The 22,569-nt window shown below is 42.8% G+C and overlaps 3 protein-coding genes across 3 annotated transcripts in view; 1 reads left to right on the top strand and 2 right to left on the bottom strand.

Annotated features, from left to right (window-relative positions):
• Positions 1-835: 835 nt before the first annotated feature.
• On the bottom strand, positions 836-4,678 carry T265_09483 (hypothetical protein; the record flags this gene model as incomplete). Its single annotated transcript, XM_009175565.1, has 1 exon — positions 836-4,678. The coding sequence occupies one exon, from the start codon at positions 4,676-4,678 to the stop codon at positions 836-838; it is 3,843 nt and encodes a 1,280-aa protein (XP_009173829.1).
• T265_14861 (hypothetical protein) overlaps positions 4,540-22,569 on the top strand; it is a gene marked incomplete at both ends in the record, with an annotated part of 27,673 nt that continues 9,643 nt past the window's right edge. Inside the window, 2 exons of the mRNA XM_009175585.1 lie at positions 4,540-4,589; positions 14,544-14,668. Of these exons, the coding sequence (XP_009173849.1) occupies positions 4,540-4,589; positions 14,544-14,668 (175 nt within the window). The remainder of the gene's footprint in view (positions 4,590-14,543; positions 14,669-22,569) is intronic.
• The window catches only part of T265_14860 (hypothetical protein), a gene marked incomplete at both ends in the record, with an annotated part of 25,037 nt that continues 7,366 nt past the window's right edge, over positions 4,899-22,569 (bottom strand). Inside the window, 2 exons of the mRNA XM_009175584.1 lie at positions 4,899-5,039; positions 7,226-7,282. Of these exons, the coding sequence (XP_009173848.1) occupies positions 4,968-5,039; positions 7,226-7,282 (129 nt within the window). The remainder of the gene's footprint in view (positions 5,040-7,225; positions 7,283-22,569) is intronic.

Here is a 22,569-nt window from a genome sequence, read left to right as displayed (position 1 = left end):
ATGGTGCTTCTGATTCACTGGCTACTTGTTCGCCTGATTTTCAGCAACAGGGAACTATTTCAGGGTAATCTTCGGAGAGGAAATTTTTCATTTTGAAAAAAATAAATGTTCTCAAAACCACCATCAACAAAATTAACTGGAGACTAGTAAACCCCAGCATAGGGTGGGGAAATTGAACATATAGAATGAACTAGGAAGCACCAGTTGAAAATACGTTCATATCCATGGGCGACAAATTTTGGCGACTCACCCTTGCGTTTGCGAGCGCTGCTCACCATCTTTTGCAACTCTGCAGACAAAAGTTGAAATATGCAGTTGATGACGAAGTGGTGTTGTCAAGATTTATGGTCATACCTATACACACAAGACGTAAGCCCGTGTACTTGCAGACGGTCTATACCACATCCCGCTTGAAACCACTTTATTTTTACTAAAAAATAATAATGATGATGATATGCGTCCATGGAAAGCGTGAACAGTGTAGATTTCGTATCCATGGTAGTGTACAGGATTTGAAGCCTACGGAAAATCAGATAGCATCAACCACGAGTGATGCACTGGTAAAATGGATGCGTGTTAGAGAACGTCTAGTTTCATTGTCTTGTATCGAACATTACGTAGTTAAAATGTGTGCATCGAAAACTCGTTTATAAGTTGCTATACTAAGGTCCTCTCCTTCCAAATGGTGTCTGTTCACTTCAGTGTGATGTGCAAATGGTCACACGGACAATGAGAAAATTTAAAAAGTTAAACTGAGATTGTGTTTGTCTTACAGTAAAATTATAAACCGAGTTTACAGGCATATAATTTCAGCATACAGTACAATACAGTGAGATCATACTTCATTTTGAACGTTCATAAGGCTAGAAAATAGAGACTCACGTTCATCATTTCCACTTAGCACAACACGCTTAGAATTTTGAACCAAATTTTGCTCCCTCTGTTGTTGGACTGTAGGGGGTTTTTCCAGTTGTTGCATTTCAGACGCCGTCTCCTGTGAAGAAGGAGTAGCCAATTTTAATCCATCAACCGCCTGGGTACTCGCCAGTGATTCCGAAACTTCAGTCGGTACTCCGAGCTGATGTGGCTTCCACTCATTAGGAATATCCCCAACGTTTCCCAAGCCCAAAGAATCTCCGACGGGAGAATTAGAATTCGCCTCCACGCCAGCATTTACCGAATTTGCAGACGATTCAGGGGAGATTGAATTGCTTAACGAAAGGTAACCAGGTGTCAAGGAAACATGGTCAACATCTGTGGCAACATTGACTTCCTTCGGACTTGGAATAGGATATACCAGTTGCGATGACGGGCGATTCACTGTGTATTCGTCGGATTCATGGTCTGCCAAAATCTGCTCCACCAGATCCCCGGATACTCGGTCGAGGTTTGCAGCAAAGTTCTCCTGCGGCACAATGAAAGTTTCATCTGCGAAACGCGTTGACATGCCATTGAGTGTGGGCTGGTCGGATTCCGGCGCTCGCGAATTCGTCCCCAGCAGCATCTGGGGTGAAATGTCCAGATTAGCAGAAACAACGTCATCCGGCTGCTGAAGAGATTCATCATCCAATCGCGACGACAGCAGATTCACTGTGGATTCGTCGGATTTGTGATCTGCCAAAATATTCTTCACCAGATCCCCGGATAATTGTTCGAGGCTTGCAGCACTACTGTCCTCCGGCTGATCTAGAATTTCATCTACCAATGTCGATGACAGGCGATTCCGTGTGGATTCGTCGGAATCCTGGCCTGCCATAATCTGCTCCACCAAATCGTCGGATAATTGTTCGAGGCTTGCAGCACTACTGTCCTCCGGCTGATCTAGAATTTCATCTACCAATGTCGATGACAGGCGATTCCGTGTGGATTCGTCGGAATCCTGGCCTGCCATAATCTGCTCCACCAAATCGTCGGATAATTGTTCGAGGCTTGCAGCACTACTGTCCTCCGGCTGATCTAGAATTTCATCTACCAATGTCGATGACAGGCGATTCCGTGTGGATTCGTCGGAATCCTGGCCTGCCATAATCTGCTCCACCAAATCGTCGGATAATTGTTCGAGGCTTGCAGCACTACTGTCCTCCGGCTGATCTAGAATTTCATCTACCAATGTCGATGACAGGCGATTCCGTGTGGATTCGTCGGAATCCTGGCCTGCCATAATCTGCTCCACCAAATCGTCGGATAATTGTTCGAGGCTTGCAGCACTACTGTCCTCCGGCTGATCTAGAATTTCATCTACCAATGTCGATGACAGGCGATTCCGTGTGGATTCGTCGGAATCCTGGCCTGCCATAATCTGCTCCACCAAATCGTCGGATAATTGTTCGAGGCTTGCAGCACTACTGTCCTCCGGCTGATCTAGAATTTCATCTACCAATGTCGATGACAGGCGATTCCGTGTGGATTCGTCGGAATCCTGGCCTGCCATAATCTGCTCCACCAAATCGTCGGATAATTGTTCGAGGCTTGCAGCACTACTGTCCTCCGGCTGATCTAGAATTTCATCTACCAATGTCGATGACAGGCGATTCCGTGTGGATTCGTCGGAATCCTGGCCTGCCATAATCTGCTCCACCAAATCGTCGGATAATTGTTCGAGGCTTGCAGCACTACTGTCCTCCGGCTGATCTAGAATTTCATCTACCAATGTCGATGACAGGCGATTCCGTGTGGATTCGTCGGAATCCTGGCCTGCCATAATCTGCTCCACCAAATCGTCGGATAATTGTTCGAGGCTTGCAGCACTACTGTCCTCCGGCTGATCTAGAATTTCATCTACCAATGTCGATGACAGGCGATTCCGTGTGGATTCGTCGGAATCCTGGCCTGCCATAATCTGCTCCACCAAATCGTCGGATAATTGTTCGAGGCTTGCAGCACTACTGTCCTCCGGCTGATCTAGAATTTCATCTACCAATGTCGATGACAGGCGATTCCGTGTGGATTCGTCGGAATCCTGGCCTGCCATAATCTGCTCCACCAAATCGTCGGATAATTGTTCGAGGCTTGCAGCACTACTGTCCTCCGGCTGATCTAGAATTTCATCTACCAATGTCGATGACAGGCGATTCCGTGTGGATTCGTCGGAATCCTGGCCTGCCATAATCTGCTCCACCAAATCGTCGGATAATTGTTCGAGGCTTGCAGCACTACTGTCCTCCGGCTGATCTAGAATTTCATCTACCAATGTCGATGACAGGCGATTCCGTGTGGATTCGTCGGAATCCTGGCCTGCCATAATCTGCTCCACCAAATCGTCGGATAATTGTTCGAGGCTTGCAGCACTACTGTCCTCCGGCTGATCTAGAATTTCATCTACCAATGTCGATGACAGGCGATTCCGTGTGGATTCGTCGGAATCCTGGCCTGCCATAATCTGCTCCACCAAATCGTCGGATAATTGTTCGAGGCTTGCAGCACTACTGTCCTCCGGCTGATCTAGAATTTCATCTACCAATGTCGATGACAGGCGATTCCGTGTGGATTCGTCGGAATCCTGGCCTGCCATAATCTGCTCCACCAAATCGTCGGATAATTGTTCGAGGCTTGCAGCACTACTGTCCTCCGGCTGATCTAGAATTTCATCTACCAATGTCGATGACAGGCGATTCCGTGTGGATTCGTCGGAATCCTGGCCTGCCATAATCTGCTCCACCAAATCGTCGGATAATTGTTCGAGGCTTGCAGCACTACTGTCCTCCGGCTGATCTAGAATTTCATCTACCAATGTCGATGACAGGCGATTCCGTGTGGATTCGTCGGAATCCTGGCCTGCCATAATCTGCTCCACCAAATCGTCGGATAATTGTTCGAGGCTTGCAGCACTACTGTCCTCCGGCTGATCTAGAATTTCATCTACCAATGTCGATGACAGGCGATTCCGTGTGGATTCGTCGGAATCCTGGCCTGCCATAATCTGCTCCACCAAATCGTCGGATAATTGTTCGAGGCTTGCAGCACTACTGTCCTCCGGCTGATCTAGAATTTCATCTACCAATGTCGATGACAGGCGATTCCGTGTGGATTCGTCGGAATCCTGGCCTGCCATAATCTGCTCCACCAAATCGTCGGATAATTGTTCGAGGCTTGCAGCACTACTGTCCTCCGGCTGATCTAGAATTTCATCTACCAATGTCGATGACAGGCGATTCCGTGTGGATTCGTCGGAATCCTGGCCTGCCATAATCTGCTCCACCAAATCGTCGGATAATTGTTCGAGGCTTGCAGCACTACTGTCCTCCGGCTGATCTAGAATTTCATCTACCAATGTCGATGACAGGCGATTCCGTGTGGATTCGTCGGAATCCTGGCCTGCCATAATCTGCTCCACCAAATCGTCGGATAATTGTTCGAGGCTTGCAGCACTACTGTCCTCCGGCTGATCTAGAATTTCATCTACCAATGTCGATGACAGGCGATTCCGTGTGGATTCGTCGGAATCCTGGCCTGCCATAATCTGCTCCACCAAATCGTCGGATAATTGTTCGAGGCTTGCAGCACTACTGTCCTCCGGCTGATCTAGAATTTCATCTACCAATGTCGATGACAGGCGATTCCGTGTGGTTTCGTCGGATTCCTGGTCTGCCGTAATCTGCTTCACCTGATTCTCGAATGCTTGGTCCAGATTTTCTGCATCATTTTCCCTGGCGTTTATTTCTTTATTATCTTGATACATTTCCCAGGATCGCTGATCTGGTATCTCGTGCTCGGCGTCTTGCTTTGTAGCTGGGTAAGAAATTAAAATGGGATTATTTTTATCCGCATATTTTTTTCTGCGCTAGCTGTCAATTTAGCAATGTTCGGCTTCTTACTTGTTATTTTTTCATGAAATAATGCCGATCCCATCAAATCTCCGCTATTTTGGATTTAGATGACCAGTCTTTGGATAAAAACTCAGGTAAACATTAATTTGACCGGACACGTTGATATGTGTGGTGTCACTTTGCTTTGGTTGTGTCCTGCTATCAATAGTTCTTCGCGTTGAGTTGTCGGTTCCCAGTACTGGTCGAAATTTCGTGCATCTGAAATTCTGTTTCCTATAAAGAACTACATCGGTGATATTTGTCATTAGTATTGGGTTACACCGAAGTTGGCAGGGAGTTTGTGGCTTGCTTCATATGAATTCATTTCACCACTGATAGTCTACCACATTGGTGAGACTGGAATCCTCAGCTCCCAAGTGGAAGTTCACTAACCGGAACTCCTGTCGTTTACGTCGCATCAATACTGATTTAGCTCATCAGAACTTCCAACAACCCCCAATGGTTTGATGTGCGTCGACCAAGGGGACCAAGATGTTTGTGGTTTGTGGTTTCCTTTCGATCCTTTCAGATAATTCTTTAACTTAGAGTGCAGTAAATAATCCTCTCTGATATGGTTACGTTTAAGATTTTCCTGGTGCGCGTTCTGAGCAGTACATGAGTGGCAAACGCGTATCCTTCATTAGCAAAACGAGGAAATCGAGCTTGAGAAAAACTTCCATCCATTGCTACTGCGTTCGAGAGTTGTCCACCAGATAGAACAACAATTAACCTTTTGCACTTCATTATGCTTAAGTAGAACGTAAGATTTTGAATTTATGATATAGCATATCATTAGTTTGGGTTCTTATGGCATACTGAGGCGTTTACGACATCCTTAGGTTTTCAGACAAATACAGGTCACTTTTGAAAATTTAGCAATTTCAGTTCAGTTATTCGCACTCAGTCTACATCCAAGAAATTTCAGTCTCTGAGCTGCTAGACCTAAACTGTCTTCCACCCCCTGACAAACTGTGTCATATTGTCACTGCCTGTTTTGCCACTCAAATAATCTGTACGCAGGAGTGATGGACATTTAGTTGAACCACTGATTTTTCATCTTCCTCATCACTATTTCGAGCATACATACATCCATATGCATACATAGCTGTGGAAAACATTAAAAATTTGGCCAATACAGCTGAACGATTCCTCAGCGTTGCGCCACATTGCTGAGCGTTGCTGCTTAATGTCTTTCAAAATCAAATACCTCCAGAGATTTTGCCTTTTGTTCATGCTTGATAAGGCTCTCGGTGAATTTTGTGCACATGCTCCTCTATTTCGAATGCCGTTTAATGTAAGGGGAACTAAAAAAATCCTGTTATCACGTAACTTTTCAGAGCGTTGTTTGTCCTGTTCCATATGGGATGCCCATCTTCCACAGGTGCACTGAATGAATCAAACGGATGAGCTGATCATTTTGATGTGAGCACAGCAAACTAAATTTACTGACTTGCTATGGGACAACTAAGAAATGAAAGGTTCGCATTTTCACTTATGGCTCCACTTACTATGGTCCTTCACGAAAGGCGAGGTCTATCCGTTTGACTAGCTCTATCGGGGCTCCGCAATCACCTTCTGCTGGGCTGACAAACTGTCACAAAACACGTTAACCATGTGATCCGTGGTGGGAAAGACCGAAGCAGTCTAACAATTAATTTAGTCGCAAAGAAAGTGCGACCTTTAATACATTTTGAATTTCTTTTAGATCTTTTACGTATATCGTATAAAAAACCAGCACTTCCTCGTTCATTCCTGGTTTATTGCCAACCATATATATAAATGCATTATATATATATATATATATATATATATATGTTGCCGCATCTATATACGGATGGGTACATATGATGGATTTTTGAATACAGTCGACATCGATATCAATATTCCAGTCTACTGACATCAACAAACTTGTGCTTCTTGTCGGAAGCATGCATCGCTCAGTGGCAATATCGAATGGCAAGGTTTTCCTCCAGTAGATTGCCATTAGAATAGTGGGGTTAATCCTACGAGTGATAGAGGTCTATAACGTGCAATGAGAATGCTGGGAATCAGCATTGAGGTTTTATATAAGTGACCTGAAGAATGATAGACTTTAAATGTCTTCATTAAAAACCGCTTGTTTTCTAACCTTTACCCAAACTTAATGGTTCACTTCCAACCAAATAAATCACGTGGTTTAGTATGATTCTCAGTTGCCTCCTGTACCGTTTAAGTGCAGTTATGCAGATAATCTTGCTTGTAAGTTTTTGCATTCGCCATGTACAAGTCAACTCTTGCTACTCTCTGCTGTACACCCGAAGTAATGCCACTGTACAAAAATTTGATAATGCCGACATAAAGACAACCTTTTCTAGCGGAGGAAAACAACTCTTACAAATGTCAAATCAAATTTGTCAACCTCAACGCGGTTAACAACCCACCTGTGTCCACATCCTCTTCATTGGTATTTTCTTCCACAGGTTGACGGAAATATACTCCTGAAGTGTAAAGAAAAGTTCTTTGATTAACAGAAGGAAGAATTCCACAACACGTATCAATACAACTTCCGCGACGATAGCTGAACTAGTTTACACTTCTCCCATACGAACAATTATTCACCATCAGGACAAAACTTTAATGGGTGTGGTGAATGACCACTAATAGTCAAAGGTTTCAGGTGATTCCAAATTGATTGTGGTACATACCGGAAGATGGGCACTAGCAAATTCGTCATGATTCGGTTCCAACCACATCGGAACATCACCTCTGGTTTGCAACTTCAAGCTACAAAGCTACACATTGGGCCAAGTGATCTAGTCTCATATATCAAATGCAGCTTATCAATGAGTTCCTGACATTGCGAAACGGGTGATTCTCTCTTTTAGCTTATATGTAGAGACATTAATTGTCACCTTATTTTCTCGCCTGGTGTTATAGTTTAATAACACAGTTAGAAAGTATCATCTGACTTTGAAGATCACCTTCTAAAACTGATTTGGAGGTTAGGCTAGTGCACATCTTCGCGGGTATCCATAATGGGGCAAGCACACAATATATTTTACTGAAGACGGTCGGTTATATCTGCCTTTGAAGATGTACATTTCTCGGCGAAGAAAGTGATCTTCATTTTGTGAGTAAGCCCATATTGACAGCCCATGATAGTGTAAATCTCTTGTAGGACTGCTTCCCACTAACTGAAAAATATGAGTTGTCTGACGGAAAGACAGCAGACGCATGCTGCCGACCACTGCTGAATTCAAGGATGAAACGACTATTGGGTAAAGGAGCAAAACCAGAAAAATCAATAGGTGAACTGTCAGCTTTTATTGCAGACAGTTGCCAGTTTCTTCGCCAGATATTTTCCGGGTGCTATTAGTTTCCAGCTTCTGTCGTCAACTCAAGCTTATGGCCAGTTTGAACGCTATCGTCCCTCCTTCCAAAGAAAGTGCGTTGTTGAATGTCTTTTTAAGGCTGTTCATGTTTAATAATCAAGTTGTAGCTACTCATAAAATGCGAATAAATTTACTCATTTCATAATTATAACAAAGTACTCTCCGAAAAACAACAAGATTTCTCCCTTGTTGAGCAAGATCACTAACCAACAACAACAAGGAGCGCTTTAGGTTATGTACAAAAGAAGAAAGAGCCCCTAAGTTACCGACACTTGTTCGAGACCGGCGAAGTTCACCTGTGCCTTCTCAATGGTCGACTATTTGCCTTAAAGTAACCAGTTTAATCATATTTCGATTCAACTTTGGTCAATTTATTCAGGTGTTTTTTTCGATAGAGTATAATACAAACCATTCAGCCGATCGGTTCTTGTGCTCATCTACCGTGCCATCGGAAAAAGGGGCTGAGCTATTGTCGGATGGCTCCATACTAAACGGAAAGAGAGTCCAGACACCGGATTTGGGTCGCAACCACGGAAGTTCCGGTCAGCAACTTCATGTCCAACCACTGAGTGACCTCAAGTCCAGAAGAAGCAACCCCCAGCAGAGACCACATAATCAAGGCGAAATTTTATTGCACAATGCTCATCTTCCGACTAACAGTGTGATTTTACCGCTCAACTATGATCAGGGTGTTCCAAAGGTATAAAACTTTGATTAAGTGTAACACAATCAATATAGTTTATGTGACAACCTGACTGAAGTGAAGTAAATGGTGAAATTTCAATTTAGGCAGTATCCGGTCATAACAAAGTTGCCAAAATATGGTGGAGTTCAAAAGCAGTAGTTGAGGGAAAAGGTTTTCTATCAAAACGGCTTATATGTAGAGAAACGAACCGCAAATATAGCGAAATTTCTCAGATTACCTTGGACATAGCAAATTCCACCGTCCTTTGCTTGCTCATCTATAAGAAATCATGAAAAATTAATTGGTGTTACTGTGGGCTTCTTCTTTGGTGAAGACATGACTGAGTTCTATTTAGGCCAGTCCTATGCAAGTGATGGTGAGGGTGATGTTGTCGAACCACTAAGTGTTTCTGAAGTATTCTGATGCACAGAAGTAAAGCGTCCGTGGTGCTGATGAGTGGCTCACTTCTTATTCAAGTATACTTCCCAAATTTATCTCCGATTTAGCAAAATCAGTTACTTAACACTGATGTATTCTAGGGTTTATGGAGTGATATTCTTCCCTGCGCTCCTATAAGGGTTGAAATTCATCCCTTATGATTGAACGGTGCCCATTCACTGAAGGTCATGTTGCTTCTGACCATTTTGGCGAGACCTAGGACCAACCTGTGTCAAACACTGGCTAAAACTGAACTGGGGCATATAGGAATTACTCACGAGGTTACTGAAAACTCCTGGACAGCCCACATCGGTTTCGCCCTTCTTGGGGCTCATCTACTAGGTGCGGGAGACTCATTTGAATCTCTCATGAAAACAAAAGTGATTTGTCGCAATCGGTCCGATTTGGGTTCAAGTAGAACATAAGGCTTACTGAAAATCGGGGACTGCGCCTATCTGATGAGCCCCGAGAAGAGCGTAACCAGTCGTGGGCTGTGGTGAAAACCGAAATGAGTTGCAGATGAATGTATCTGAACTGGAGCGTGTTTCAGTTTGGGAACATACGATACTAATTTGCCACTGGGTGGCTGTGAATCTACACATGTACAAAGACATCCATTGTCATCCAGCCTACCAACCTAGAAAACAAGAGCAAAAAAAACTATCAGCTTGTACATCCTAATAGTAAAAAAGCACGCGATGATTGCTCCCGAGAAATACAGAGGCATTCTAACTTTTGAGCGATCTAATTTTTCTGAAGTTGAAAATCTAGCAACTGAGTTGGCCGTGTGGTTGATTACTGGTTTAATTACACTGCTTTAAGATGACAACAAATAAATGTTAAATTCTAAAATAAATACGTCACGCAGATTTACACACTTCAACTCTGAGTCATTCCGTCCACTCTTTGTATCCAGCATCCATGACCATTCAAACTGACGATATCGGGACACAAACCCCTAGACTACCTTGTTGCTTAACTAAAGCTGCGATCTGACCCGCTCACAGTCACCGTTTTAACCCAACTGAAGACGTCCGCTATCACAGAGGAATACACTCATTTGTAAACAAATTTGGTTTTGCGCGAGACTCACCTGAAACCCAGGTAAATCCCTCGTATATGATGTTTTCAAGCGACTGAATGTGTTGCACCAGGTGACCTCATGCTCATGTGCTACAATATTCGAGATATTGCAATACATTTATAGGCGGGAAGCACTACTCATAGGGTCGCTGAAAACTTTTCGACAGCCCACAACTGGTTTCACAAACTTTTCGCAGCCCACAACTGGTTTCACTCTTATTGGGGCTCATCAAATAGGCGCAGCCCCCGGATTTCCCTGTGTTCTAAGGATGACCAGCACAAAAGGTCAGTATAGTCGCTAAACTATGACTGCGAGTGTATTTAGCTTGTGTTTGTGAAAGGTGATCATTGACATAGTTGCCGTCTGATGGCAAGCCTCCAGGTCTTCCACTGAGTGACACCGATTGGGGAAATTGCACAAGAATTCGTGGCTGATAGAAAATATTGCCGTCGAACCTCTTGCAGAATGGTCTAATGTGTAGTGGAACAATGGTGAGCGGGACAAATGTCCGGCTTGATGTGTGCACACATCATTGATCAGGTTATCGCTTCTGCCCTGAAATGGACCTCACATCCCACTGTCGTTTGTTCTTTCTATCTGTTTTCATGCGACAATCTTACAAATATTTTATCTTCCGTACCTGCAACGGACTAAAGTAAATGAAGTACAGACATCTCGTGACCTGTCTTCTTACCTTGCTACTGAAACAGGGACCCAATATTTTGGAAATGCTTTGGAAAATTGCAGCGCGGGTTTCATTTTTCCGTTGTGTAATTATGTTTGCGACTCAACTTGATAACGTCTACTCACTGAACCCTTTCAGACTTGCGAATATTGTTACCAGCAAAGTGTGCGAATCAGTTAAACGACAAGTCATGTTACCCCGTTTCATGCTGCTCCTGAGTCCGTTGTTTTTACTGTCTATAATACTAATACTATCGTGTGTATCCTCTGTTAAAATAAAGATCCAATACAATTATTCAAAAATTCTACATAAGTTCATATGACCAACAACTCACCGCTTAAGAAGACTGGCGCGCCTGGTGAGTATAAAGAAAGTGGAGTGAGAATCAGAACACTCACTTCCAATAATGCAATGAGTTATGACGTTGCGGCTCCCTCAAGTAGCTCAATTGTACTTACCCAGAACGATTGGCGGAATAATGATCAGAAACCCTAACGCCGCAAGAAGTTGGGCAAACATTCTTGCAGTGAACCACAGAGGCTGCACTCTGTAAGCTTGCTTTTATATTCTTTATCAAACCAGTTATAACTCAAGTGTACTGGATGTGATACAATGACTCACAAAATTGTGTTAGGGATAAAGTGCGAACTGCTTCGATTACTGTGTCTGATGTGATCCGAAGACCACTGAGAGATGAGTCAACAAGTTAAGATGATGGTAATTACTACGAACTGGTTTTAGCCCACTGGATGCTTTTACGTCTATTGTCACCTAATCCTGCTACCCCATCTGGTCTAGATACCGAATAATGGACAAACCTCATGAGGTTGGGAGTAGCGAGCCAAGCTGGTACACAGAACGGAGCACGAAAATTGTTTGTGAGACCAATAACAGTATCCCCATAGTATGAATGATGCTGTTAATCTGGGGCTCTCTGTTCTCCAGAAAGAGATGTCCAGTCGATTAACTCGTCCGATTAGCAAATCGGTTTGATCATCCCCAAAAGCTTCTGAAATAGGACGTTCAAAATGTCTCAGGCAGCGAGATTACAGTCAAATCAAACTTCTAAGCGCTGATGTTGGGGAAAATCTGCCAACTTTTCAACAAATCCTCAATTCAGATTGCCAGGTAGTAAGACTCCTTCCTGACGGATATGTGGGTAGAGTTAGTGGGTGTTTCTTCAAATGAGTTATTGAACCATCATTATTAAACTATGTCCAGATGTTCACAAGGAATTCAGGCAACGAAACCGAGCATGCACTTAGCCTTAATCCTGAGGGAAACCGAGTCATCCCACGTACTGTTTTCATCCAATTCTTATACACATACGAATATTGTTTTAACCTAATTTGAAGGCAGACGCCTGACTCCGATATCAGAAAAATCAGCTGAAGGTTTCGAGCACAGGTGTTAGACTTCTCACAGCTCTTTCCAGTGGCGTGAAATTTAAGGTTTCATTCACTAGTAGTTTAAAATTTGCTTGGACTTATAGAAGCAGACACCAGGAATAATTTAGATTATGAAATTTTTTCCGAAGCCGACAAAGTGAGTCTCATGTGGAGGGTGTGATAGACTCGCACAATTCGGTAGATCACGTGCTACACCGATCACATGTTATCCCATTAAAAGCAACACATTCGACCGTTGTATGACCACAGTCACTAGGTTAAGGATCAAGGCCGTTCCAATGACTACCTAATGATGGTTTGAAATCGTGCAGCCAAATCTACATCGGTCTTCCAATGTCTTCTAAGCGCATGATGTGCAGGCCAAACCCATGTAAATAAAAAAAGGATTCACACAGAGGCTTTTCAAGTAGAAGTCCACCTGAAAATATTCTGGAGTCGTGAGACCAGGTCACGCCGATTTCACATCAACTAATATATATATATATATATATATATAAAGATGACTAAACCCCAATATCAACAGTAGTTGCGCGATCATGAGTTGAATAAAATGGGTGGTACTGCGCTATTCCCAGAGTTATCCTTAATCGTTATTCGCTGGTATTCAACAAATATGCAGATCGGTGGGGAAAAACTCATATCTAGGAGAGGGTCAGAATAGCGATATCATGAATGCGCCCACCTCCAAAGCACTGTTAGGTGCTGCCCACCTACATAGTTTCATTCTCATTTATCCAAAGAGCTTTGTCCAAGGTAGCTAAATTCCGCAAGCCCTCTATCAAACACTTGAATTTATAACAGTGAAAAAACTAATGTTTCGCTCTTTCATGACCAAATAACCATAAATCAATGAAGTTTTGTAATTTCTTAGTTCGTGTCACACTGGAGCACCCCTTTTGGAAAAACGTCGAGATGAGAACGGTGTCCATTATAAAGCGGCAGCTGTCTTTTCTGAGCCTTTGCCGAAAATCTACTGATAGCAAAGGTTAAACCTTACTAACCACTTAGACACCAGCCATATCTACCATGTGGTTTTTGGCGTATGAGCCAGCCATCAATCAGAGTGGACACATGCTTCGTCGATAGCATCTCACTTCAAAGAGAGAAATGACTGTGTCCGGTCCCAACAGCATCTTCCCCCGTTCAAGTGACAGCGTTCTTGCAAACGATTTGCGTTCAGCAATTTTCAGTGGCCGTGTAATCAATTTTTAGTGCCTTGAAAACATAATATTACTACCGGTCTGAACTTTAACACCTTGCCTACAGAGTAATGGAGAAGACCACGACAGGTTTGAACATCACACAGACTAAACAAAGTAGAAAAATCCAAAACTTTTCTAAGAACTATGAATGCCATCCTCTGCTTGACAACCGGGCAGAAGCTCGGTATTTCTAGTTCGACGGACTGCAAGATACAAGTCACTAGCAGAAACGAATGACAACGATTAAGATAAGCGAATACTACTGAAGCTAAACTTGACAAAGGACACTGAATGCATCCACGCCCCTAACCCAAGATATGACTCAAAAATAAACTCACGTTTCCCTAAGTTCGCGAAGTCTCTTGTGTTCATTCTGATCCTTAGAGGATTCGGAACCTCAAATTGTCCCACATCCACGGGTCTCAGACAGCACTGATAACTCATGTGGGACCGGCTGTCAGAATATGTCTTTATTCAGACAATTAACACGTTTTCTGTCAACTTTGAACCCAGTAAGAGCCGCCAGGTTCGTCAGAGCTGGTCTAGCACTCGTCACATCACTGTAAGTTTCGACTCCACCACGGCAGCGAAATCCATTCGAAAGGATGAAATGAATTCGTAGTGCTCACCCATGCCGGTCCACACTTCAACCCACTTCCTAGCAGACCAAAGCACTACACACCCGCGCTACACACTGGCACACCGTAGTTGAACTGTCCGCGTTGTTCAATTTCGCGAGGTAACTTCACCGATTCTGCATAAAAATCGTTTTTGCTTCAAACCCTGCAATCGTTGTCAGTAATGACCATTGTTAGTGATATTACCTAAAGGATGTTGATACTTCACTACATCCGTTTCTCTCAGGGATCGCCTACTATTTATTGAAGACGACAACGATATTAATGATGATAACGCTAACTCGGAATTGTTTCACGTTCATTTGTTTTTAGGTTTAGAAGTTTCTGACCAGTCCGAACGTAGACTCCTTGGTAAATTGATGAACTTATGCCGCTGAGCTACCAAGTGGACGCAGCGCGAAATTCAGACTACCGTATCATCGCTTTACTGACAATTTCCCTACCGTTTCACCGCAAAGAACTTGTATGGTGCAACTTATCTTTTATCTGCTTTCTGCGATGCTGCATCAAGGTTTTAGCCTCATTGTTTCTTGGTATCATCACTGGGCTATTTGGTGAAATTAAATGTTTCAAGATCAAACATTTGTAACACCAGTATTTGTGCAAAACTGATATTGGTCTTTTGAAATCAAAGCAAAGCAGTATGGGCTAGGGTCGTGTAAATCAATCACTGGGATGTACCTCATTAAAATTAGCGTAGTTCGGTCAACGCAAATGATTGGAGTTGGACGCATAATAATTCCGGAACATAGTCATGACTTTTTTATCATCGCGTATTCTCGGTCAAGTATCATTAGAAGGAAATTCCCCAGAAGGCTTCATGCTGAAAAGCCTACCGTTTTGTCCGATACCATCGAGAATTCAGGTAGCCGTTAAGTGATTAAAATTTGTTCTGTGCTTAGGTGTTTCGTCGTTGTATCCATTTGTAGCACCGTACCAAGTCGCAACTGACCAACTTGCTTAACCCCAACGACAAGAAAATAAAGTTTTTGGTGGACTAGGTAGCATAAATATCACGGACGTTCAGCTGCTGTTTCAATTGAAGCGCTCAAGGCTACAATGATAAACTTGGTCCTCGTCATGCTCAGTACTTCATTATCCACTGAGAAAAAAATGCCAATTTTCTAATCACAAAATCTTAACCGAGATCGAATGAAAGTGCACGTGCTCCGTGCACGCAGTGGTGAGTTTGGAGAGTAGACGATTAGAACTGTTTGATCATTCATCGAATGCAAGATACATGTTGCAGCAAAACTTTTGCCGAAGTATCCAGTCCTTTCTCCTGGAATATTGGCATTCTCAGGAATGATACTGACTTGAGTCCCACCGTTTGCAAACAGCAAGTGTTCCCACTCCGCGTAAAAGAAGCTTTGAAATGGAACCATCTTTGACCGGTATCTTGAAACTGCTCTGGGAAGTGGAACCATTATGTCAAATTCGAATTGTGGTACATGAACAACAGGGTAGTGCTCAACCACTTGATTGTGTGTTCTAGTGTATCACACAAATGCAGCATAACTAATTCCCACGATTTCTACCACTAACACCGTTATTTCTCTGAGACCCTGTGTCTTTCCTGGTGATCAATCACATATAGACATTACTGGAAGACTTTGTTCAAGATGTTATGTTGATAAATGGGCGACTGTCATTTCTTTCCCTATCGTTTCGTTTCTAGTTTAACATACGACAGTCTGCATTTCAGCGGCCTGTGATATGTTATAAAGGAGGCTTCAACATGATGATGAATAGATTGCACAAAATTTAGTCATCAAAAAAAAACAAGTCGACGACAAAGGTTGGAGTCAGTTGGTAGGCTTTATCGGGAAAGCGATATTTTCACATTATCCACTGGTGCGAATCGCCAACCATTCGCCATGTCATGGCCAAACGCAATCCGCCCAAGGACAATTATCCTTCCTCAGTGGAATGTTTGATTGTTCAGCTATTGTATGAGATTCAGGTTTATTTTCTCCAACATGGAAAACAGCTATCTAGCTCTTCGCAGGTGATTCCGGCGTCCATGGAAAATATTTGTGGTGGAAAAGTCACTGAAAAAATAACTTCTTGGACCTTTCACCCGCTACCACGAACACACCTCTGTTTGGAATCAATTATCACTACTGTTATTTTATCACTTCAGACCGGATCAGCTGGCGTGGCAAGGCTAATCAGCACATCCGACCTTTGAGCTTCATACGTGTTAGTGGTTAACTGTAACACTGCATACTCATTCAAGACTTAAACTTGTCCCATCTTGAAATGTTGTTTGTTTGCCTTCACGAGGTCATGCGGCAGAACTGGCAATATGCGGTTACTTCAACTGCCATCACAAAGGGTGAATCGGGCACTCGTAAATGAATAACCCATCGTTTAACATTCAGGCAATACCGCTCACAAAGTCAGCACAAGAGCTCACAAAGGTCACAACTAGCCCTCTGATAAATGGGGAAATTGTTTGTTTTGACAAGAAGAACAATATAAATACTTTGCAAACCACTGCTGCCAACTACTGGGTGAGGTCAGTCCACATTAAATGTGTCAATTAAGAGGCAGTTAACTTTAGTACTGAATGACGGACTGTGCAGTTTTTCTATATGATTTTCACGTACACATGTATACGCGCGGGTTCAAGTAATTAAGTCTGCAGCAGAGCTGCCTAATTTTTGCCCATAATTCTACCGCACCGATTGCGGAGTACCAATGGGATGTCATCCATCATACAGGTAAAACAAGGTACTCAAATTCAATCATATTAATTTCAACCTCCTTAACATGCTAATTCAGCGGTGGGTGGTTTTTTTCCAGCACAGTCCGTTCACACTTGCCTTACATGAATTTCGTGAGTCACAAGTCGGCTCTTTGCAGTTTTGCTCCAACTCACATACAACAGTTGTACCCGTTTTACACCTACTTTTGGGAGAGGCTATATAAGCAGTTTCAAGCTGTATATCCCCGGCATACATCCACAAAAATGCTCGTAAAAATTCTTGCGGTGCTGCTGTTTCTGGCCATCTCGCCACCAGACTGCTTAGGTGAGTTACACAGATCTATTTAGGACCTCTCACATGTTGAATCATAGAAGATTGCACTGTGTATGAATAATATATTGTATTTTCCATTGAATCTGCCAGCTGCACCGATCAAATCAAAAGGTATGTTTCTGCAATGTAGTCACTGTCATTTGTTGGAAATTTCACAGACTGAATGAGGACGGTCCGCAAATTTCGGAACAATTAAGTCACACAAAATAACATGAGAATCCTCCCTCAAATAATTCACCTGATTAAGGTTGTCAAACTTTCTATTATTCTAAGCTGTTCTATCGATTTGACATCAGTTGTAAATATGACACTCCATCTGAAAGGAAGTGCTTTTGAGTGACACTAAATTGTTTTTCGGTAACGGGCATACCTCCTGAAAAGGCGATGCATCCTCTGAACCTAGTTGACTGGGTTTTGGGACGAGTTCAGCGACAGTCGAAGGAGTGTGTAAAAATCATACTGGTGCATCAACAGAATATACCTGTGTACTTTCCGCATGAGCCTACTCCCTGGACGTTTTTGTGCCAGCCCGATAGTTTGAACTAATATTTAGGGACGAAAGTGTTTGTTTGGTAGCGATGTACGACAAAATGTTGCAAATGAATAATCTGAGGACTGTGATGCTTAACGTAAAAGTCTACCGCCTGTAGCACTGATCCATATTTCAACTATCGTAAGCGTTTGAAGGTGCTTTTTGTTCTGTTGGTGAAGAAATGAAGTCACGCCCATGAAAGGCAGTGGTATACTCATACAATCAAGCTAGTCTAGAATTCTAGTTCTAGTTCTATTCAAGGGGCGAAGGAATATTTTATTGTGGTTACGCCAATGCTGTCATAGCCTGGCTGCAAGTTTTTTTGGTTTGACAAAAACATCTCATCTAGCCATAAAATCACTAGTTCCTCAGACCTTGATCTATGAGAAATGTGGGTCAACATTTCATTTTGCTCAAATGTTCTTGACATCCAAACAGCGTCACAGTGCAGTAGCTTACCCGTACACCTGGATTGTGCCAAAATGCTCTCAGCGGAAGTTCTTTTCTCTTGAGGATGGATGCATGAACAAACTATAGTCTTTAATTTATACAGTCGATAGCGAAAAATTCAGTTTTGTGTGGGGGTGTACGACATTCTTCTCATCATTATTTGACAGTTGACTTTGTGCAATCTTTTAGGCAGAATTCGAAAATTTTCTACCGATCCCCCGAAACTTTGTTTATTATCTTATTCGAGTATGACAAACCCCAGTCAGCTGAGCAATCTCGGGGAGCGCTTTCACCGTTTCAAAAAAATTCATTTTCTCAATTGCACGAATGTATTCATCAGTGTCAGGTTTTGTCGTGGTGAAACCTTTACGGTTTGACAGTCCCTCTGCCAGACAGGTTTCCACCTGGTCTAAGTATGCTACGGGCTTTTACGGCTAACCTAACTAGTAGTAGCAGGGATTATAGCTACAACAGTAGCCACATGGATTCTACAAATTAAAGGGAAATTGATTTCACTCCCTTAATTAATCCTCATTTACGGCGTCGTATTGAAGTACTGTTGTATACCATGACGCGAAATCTCGTGTGTTATGTGTTGAGATGAACCAGCGTGAATTTGAGCATACAGATGAAGCTGCACTGAAGCCATCGTGGTGGGAGCAAATGTGATTTGAGTTGCAACGACTTAGGTCTTTCGTGAACCCCCTAATCACAAAACCGATGTAGTGTTTTCAAAAACGACATTAAGCCAAATTAGTTCTCCCAACAACATTGCCTGGCCTATTCTGGCCGGAACCTTCGCCCAGATGTCGGGTGACCAGACAGTTGTTTTGCCATTCTTGCTTGCTTCACCAGCGCTTCCCGCGGTCCAGGATCCGGCCATATTTTCCAATGGACTTAGTTGGAAATTAGTCCCTAAATTCGACTGGTCAATGAACAAGAAAACCCGAAACAAGGCGAAACTCCATCGTTAACGCCACTCCATTTATCTGGACCAACATGGTGTACGATTTTATAGAAGAGGGTCATTGGACGTGTTCTGACGGGCTTTGCCTAATCGTAAAAATCAGCCAGGTCAACTGATGCACATCGATTACTTACATGCTCATAGCTTAAAACTGTTAGTGCATTCGGACAAACTCGCACGCACTAACCACACACAAACAGTGTCCAGGACTGCATAACTCGGCCCACTACCACTACTGGACTCATGTGTTCCGACTGAATCACCCCTCAGGTTTTTTATTACCCTTGAACCTCGTTCCGACCAGATGCGTTTGGACTTCCAGAATGAGACGATTTGCTACTAGACTAGCTTGAGAACGCTCCGACTCACTACACAAAACCCCATCTGATTGCAATTGTTGACAAGTTCACCTAATTCGGAAGTTCCGCATACTTCTGTTCTCGTGCTATAAATGAGATTTTCTGCGGAATGAATACAGCTCCCAAGATTTGGAACGCTTTGTTTTCTGGCTGGTCATTTATTCTGACGTCGAGGAAACCTCAGGCAGTCGTTCAAAGATGGTTTCTTGGGGGCACTGTGCTCTAAGTTCACCTGTGGGGTTCGAAAAAGGAACCATCCTTTTTGACCTTAGGTTTCTCCCCAGCTGGCTGCAATCAGGAGAAAGGTTCAAAAAGACAGTGAAATCATGCGCAAGGGTGATGGTTCGAAGGGCAGCTCACTGAATGATTGGTTAAAGATTGTGGTGTGCTCCGACTGGGCCGTGCTGGGGAAAAATGTGTGATGGTCATCACATGACTACGTTACGAATTGCGATAGTTACGGTCGCATTGTAGTCTACTGGGTTGAAGAGTAGGTGGAAACTGTCGTCCACATTTGGATGCACCTTCTGGTTGGTCACTATACTCCAATCGTAAACGGGTTAGCCTACCTCGAATGGATCATCTCTCCAGTTTCATTTTCTATCGTCCTTATCGCCAGTATTCTGAAATTTGCTCTAACTGTGTTTCGGATTTTTGCATTTAGCCCCTGGTGGCCAACTCACTAACAGCAGGAGTAATTTACTTACTGAGACGGGGTACCAATAAAAATTAGGATGGTAATGAATGGGTTAGGTCCATCTAGTCAAGCTGACAACGCAGTCTGCATCCACCGCACTTGGAGACCTGTGTGGCTATTCGGAGAAGAACCTCTCTGATTGTGGCCAGTTCCAGACTACAAACGGAAACGTAGGGCCCCGCGAAACATCCCTAACTTACGCTGTGGACCACGCGGACTTTACCTATCGCAGTTACTGGGATCTCGGTAACAAATCGAATAACCTTTAGCGCATGTTGGATGAAAAGTTAGGGATTAGTTTGCGTCGGTTGTGGATGAGGGTTTGCTATAGGGCATGTTTTTCCATGTTCAACTTCGGCTTGAAATCAATGTGTTTTGTTTTGGAAAGTGATGGAACAATTTAGAGCCAGGCCAGCAGTGGAAGCTGAGAAATGAGATCATGGAGTACAAAGTGGAGTCTCGCGAACAGTTAAGCAATTAGTCAGAGAAAGAAGTGTATTAAACTTCATGTACTTGAGAGGAAGAAGCCTGTAACTTCATGTACTGAGAGGAAGAAGCCTGTAATCACAAACGTCGCTTTATTCAAACGGATAGTGCAAAGCTCAAATAGTGCTCGATGTGCGAATATCCAATTCAAATGAAGTGGCTGATGAAGCCAAGCAGTGACTTACTTCAGTGACAAATATGGACGGTTCGAAGTTACGATATTCATTGCTCAAATAGAGTGTGTGAGATCAACATCACAGATCACCAAAGCGTGGAGTGAGAATTTCATCATCGCCGGAAATAATTAGGGGAAGTACAAAGGATCCTTCATTTAGAGTAAAAGCTATAGTGCTAAAGGCCATTATGCCGAAAATCTTAGTGGTTACATTTGGCTTCGCCACTGCAACCCTGGTCTTGTATGCAAATGAGACGTAACATTTAGGCCTGAAAACGCGCAACAAAAAAAACAAACATATGTGTCAAGTTGCGTACGAGGAATAAAATTTATACGCCCCATTGTTTGAGTGAAGGACTAAGGATGAGACAAAACAGCAACAGATGATGACTACCGCTCGGATTTGTTGAACACTTTACACAAGAATGTCTGTCACCCTGAAAACAGTTGTGAAAGTTCCCGGTGAACCAGAGTAGTTATGTTCGTTCGTAAGAAAGCAGAAAAACTCAAACTTAAAGAATTCTTATCTGTAGATTTAGCTAACGGTAGTTTTTGGATTTAAGTTGCAGTTGAGGCTATAAAACTTGCCTTTTTGATGTAATAAAACCATACATATCGCCTGTGACGAAGCAAGTTAATTATTTGACCGAAAGCTTAAACTATAGTTAAAATGGGACATCTACTTACAGGCTTCCAAGTAACGCTGTAGTCCCTAGTGCGTCCGGGTACTAAAATGATTATGAAGCCACGATTTTTGAATTTAATCAAATGCTTTTGGTACACACGTACCAATCACTACATTCTCTATTGTCAGGTATTCTGCCCAACCTAAATGGTGAGTTTCACCTATATGGCCACTTGCATGTTTGGAAATAATTCCAGCCTCTCAAAGGTTTGATGTGAAATCGATCTGCACACACCGAGATATACCCACTAATAATAGGTGATGTGTATCGTAATTTTTTTACTCAACTCTTATAAAGAATGGTTATTACTAATCATCCGCATACCTCGACTTTCGAATTCAGCTCAGTTACGGAGTGTGCTAATACGAGATTTCATATTTTAGCTGACAACACCATTCGAATTTCACTTATGCGTAATTCTTTGTCGACTGTTTATCCGCATTTCTTGAAAGCACCAAATTCACATTTTCGTGTAATTTTCTTCTACCTTCGACACGAGTCACTATTTTTAAGGATGAAAAACTCCTACCATATCTTTAGGAGTTTTGTTTTGCCTGTCCCTTTGATACCACTTGATTCCAACTTAAATCTTCCCTATTCTCCAGCTTCAGTTATATCCTCGGATAGGTTATATTGTGGCCAGACAAGCCTTCAAGAGAGAAGCAAAGCTTCCAGTCTGACTCACCACCAGTAGAATCCTTACTTAAAGTCCAATTAATTTCTTCATGTGGATAACACGATATATTGTGGACAAGCCTTCAAGAGAGAAGCAAAGCTTCCAGTCTGACTCACCACCAGTAGAATCCTTACTTAAAGTCCAATTAATTTCTTTCTTCGGATAACACGTTTAGGAGTA

Source organism: Opisthorchis viverrini (assembly GCF_000715545.1).
Source record: "Opisthorchis viverrini unplaced genomic scaffold opera_v5_278, whole genome shotgun sequence".
NCBI classification, from domain to species: domain Eukaryota; kingdom Metazoa; phylum Platyhelminthes; class Trematoda; order Opisthorchiida; family Opisthorchiidae; genus Opisthorchis; species Opisthorchis viverrini.
The sequence above is the reverse complement of the archived record's forward strand: the minus strand, read 5'-3'. Positions and strand labels throughout refer to the sequence as shown.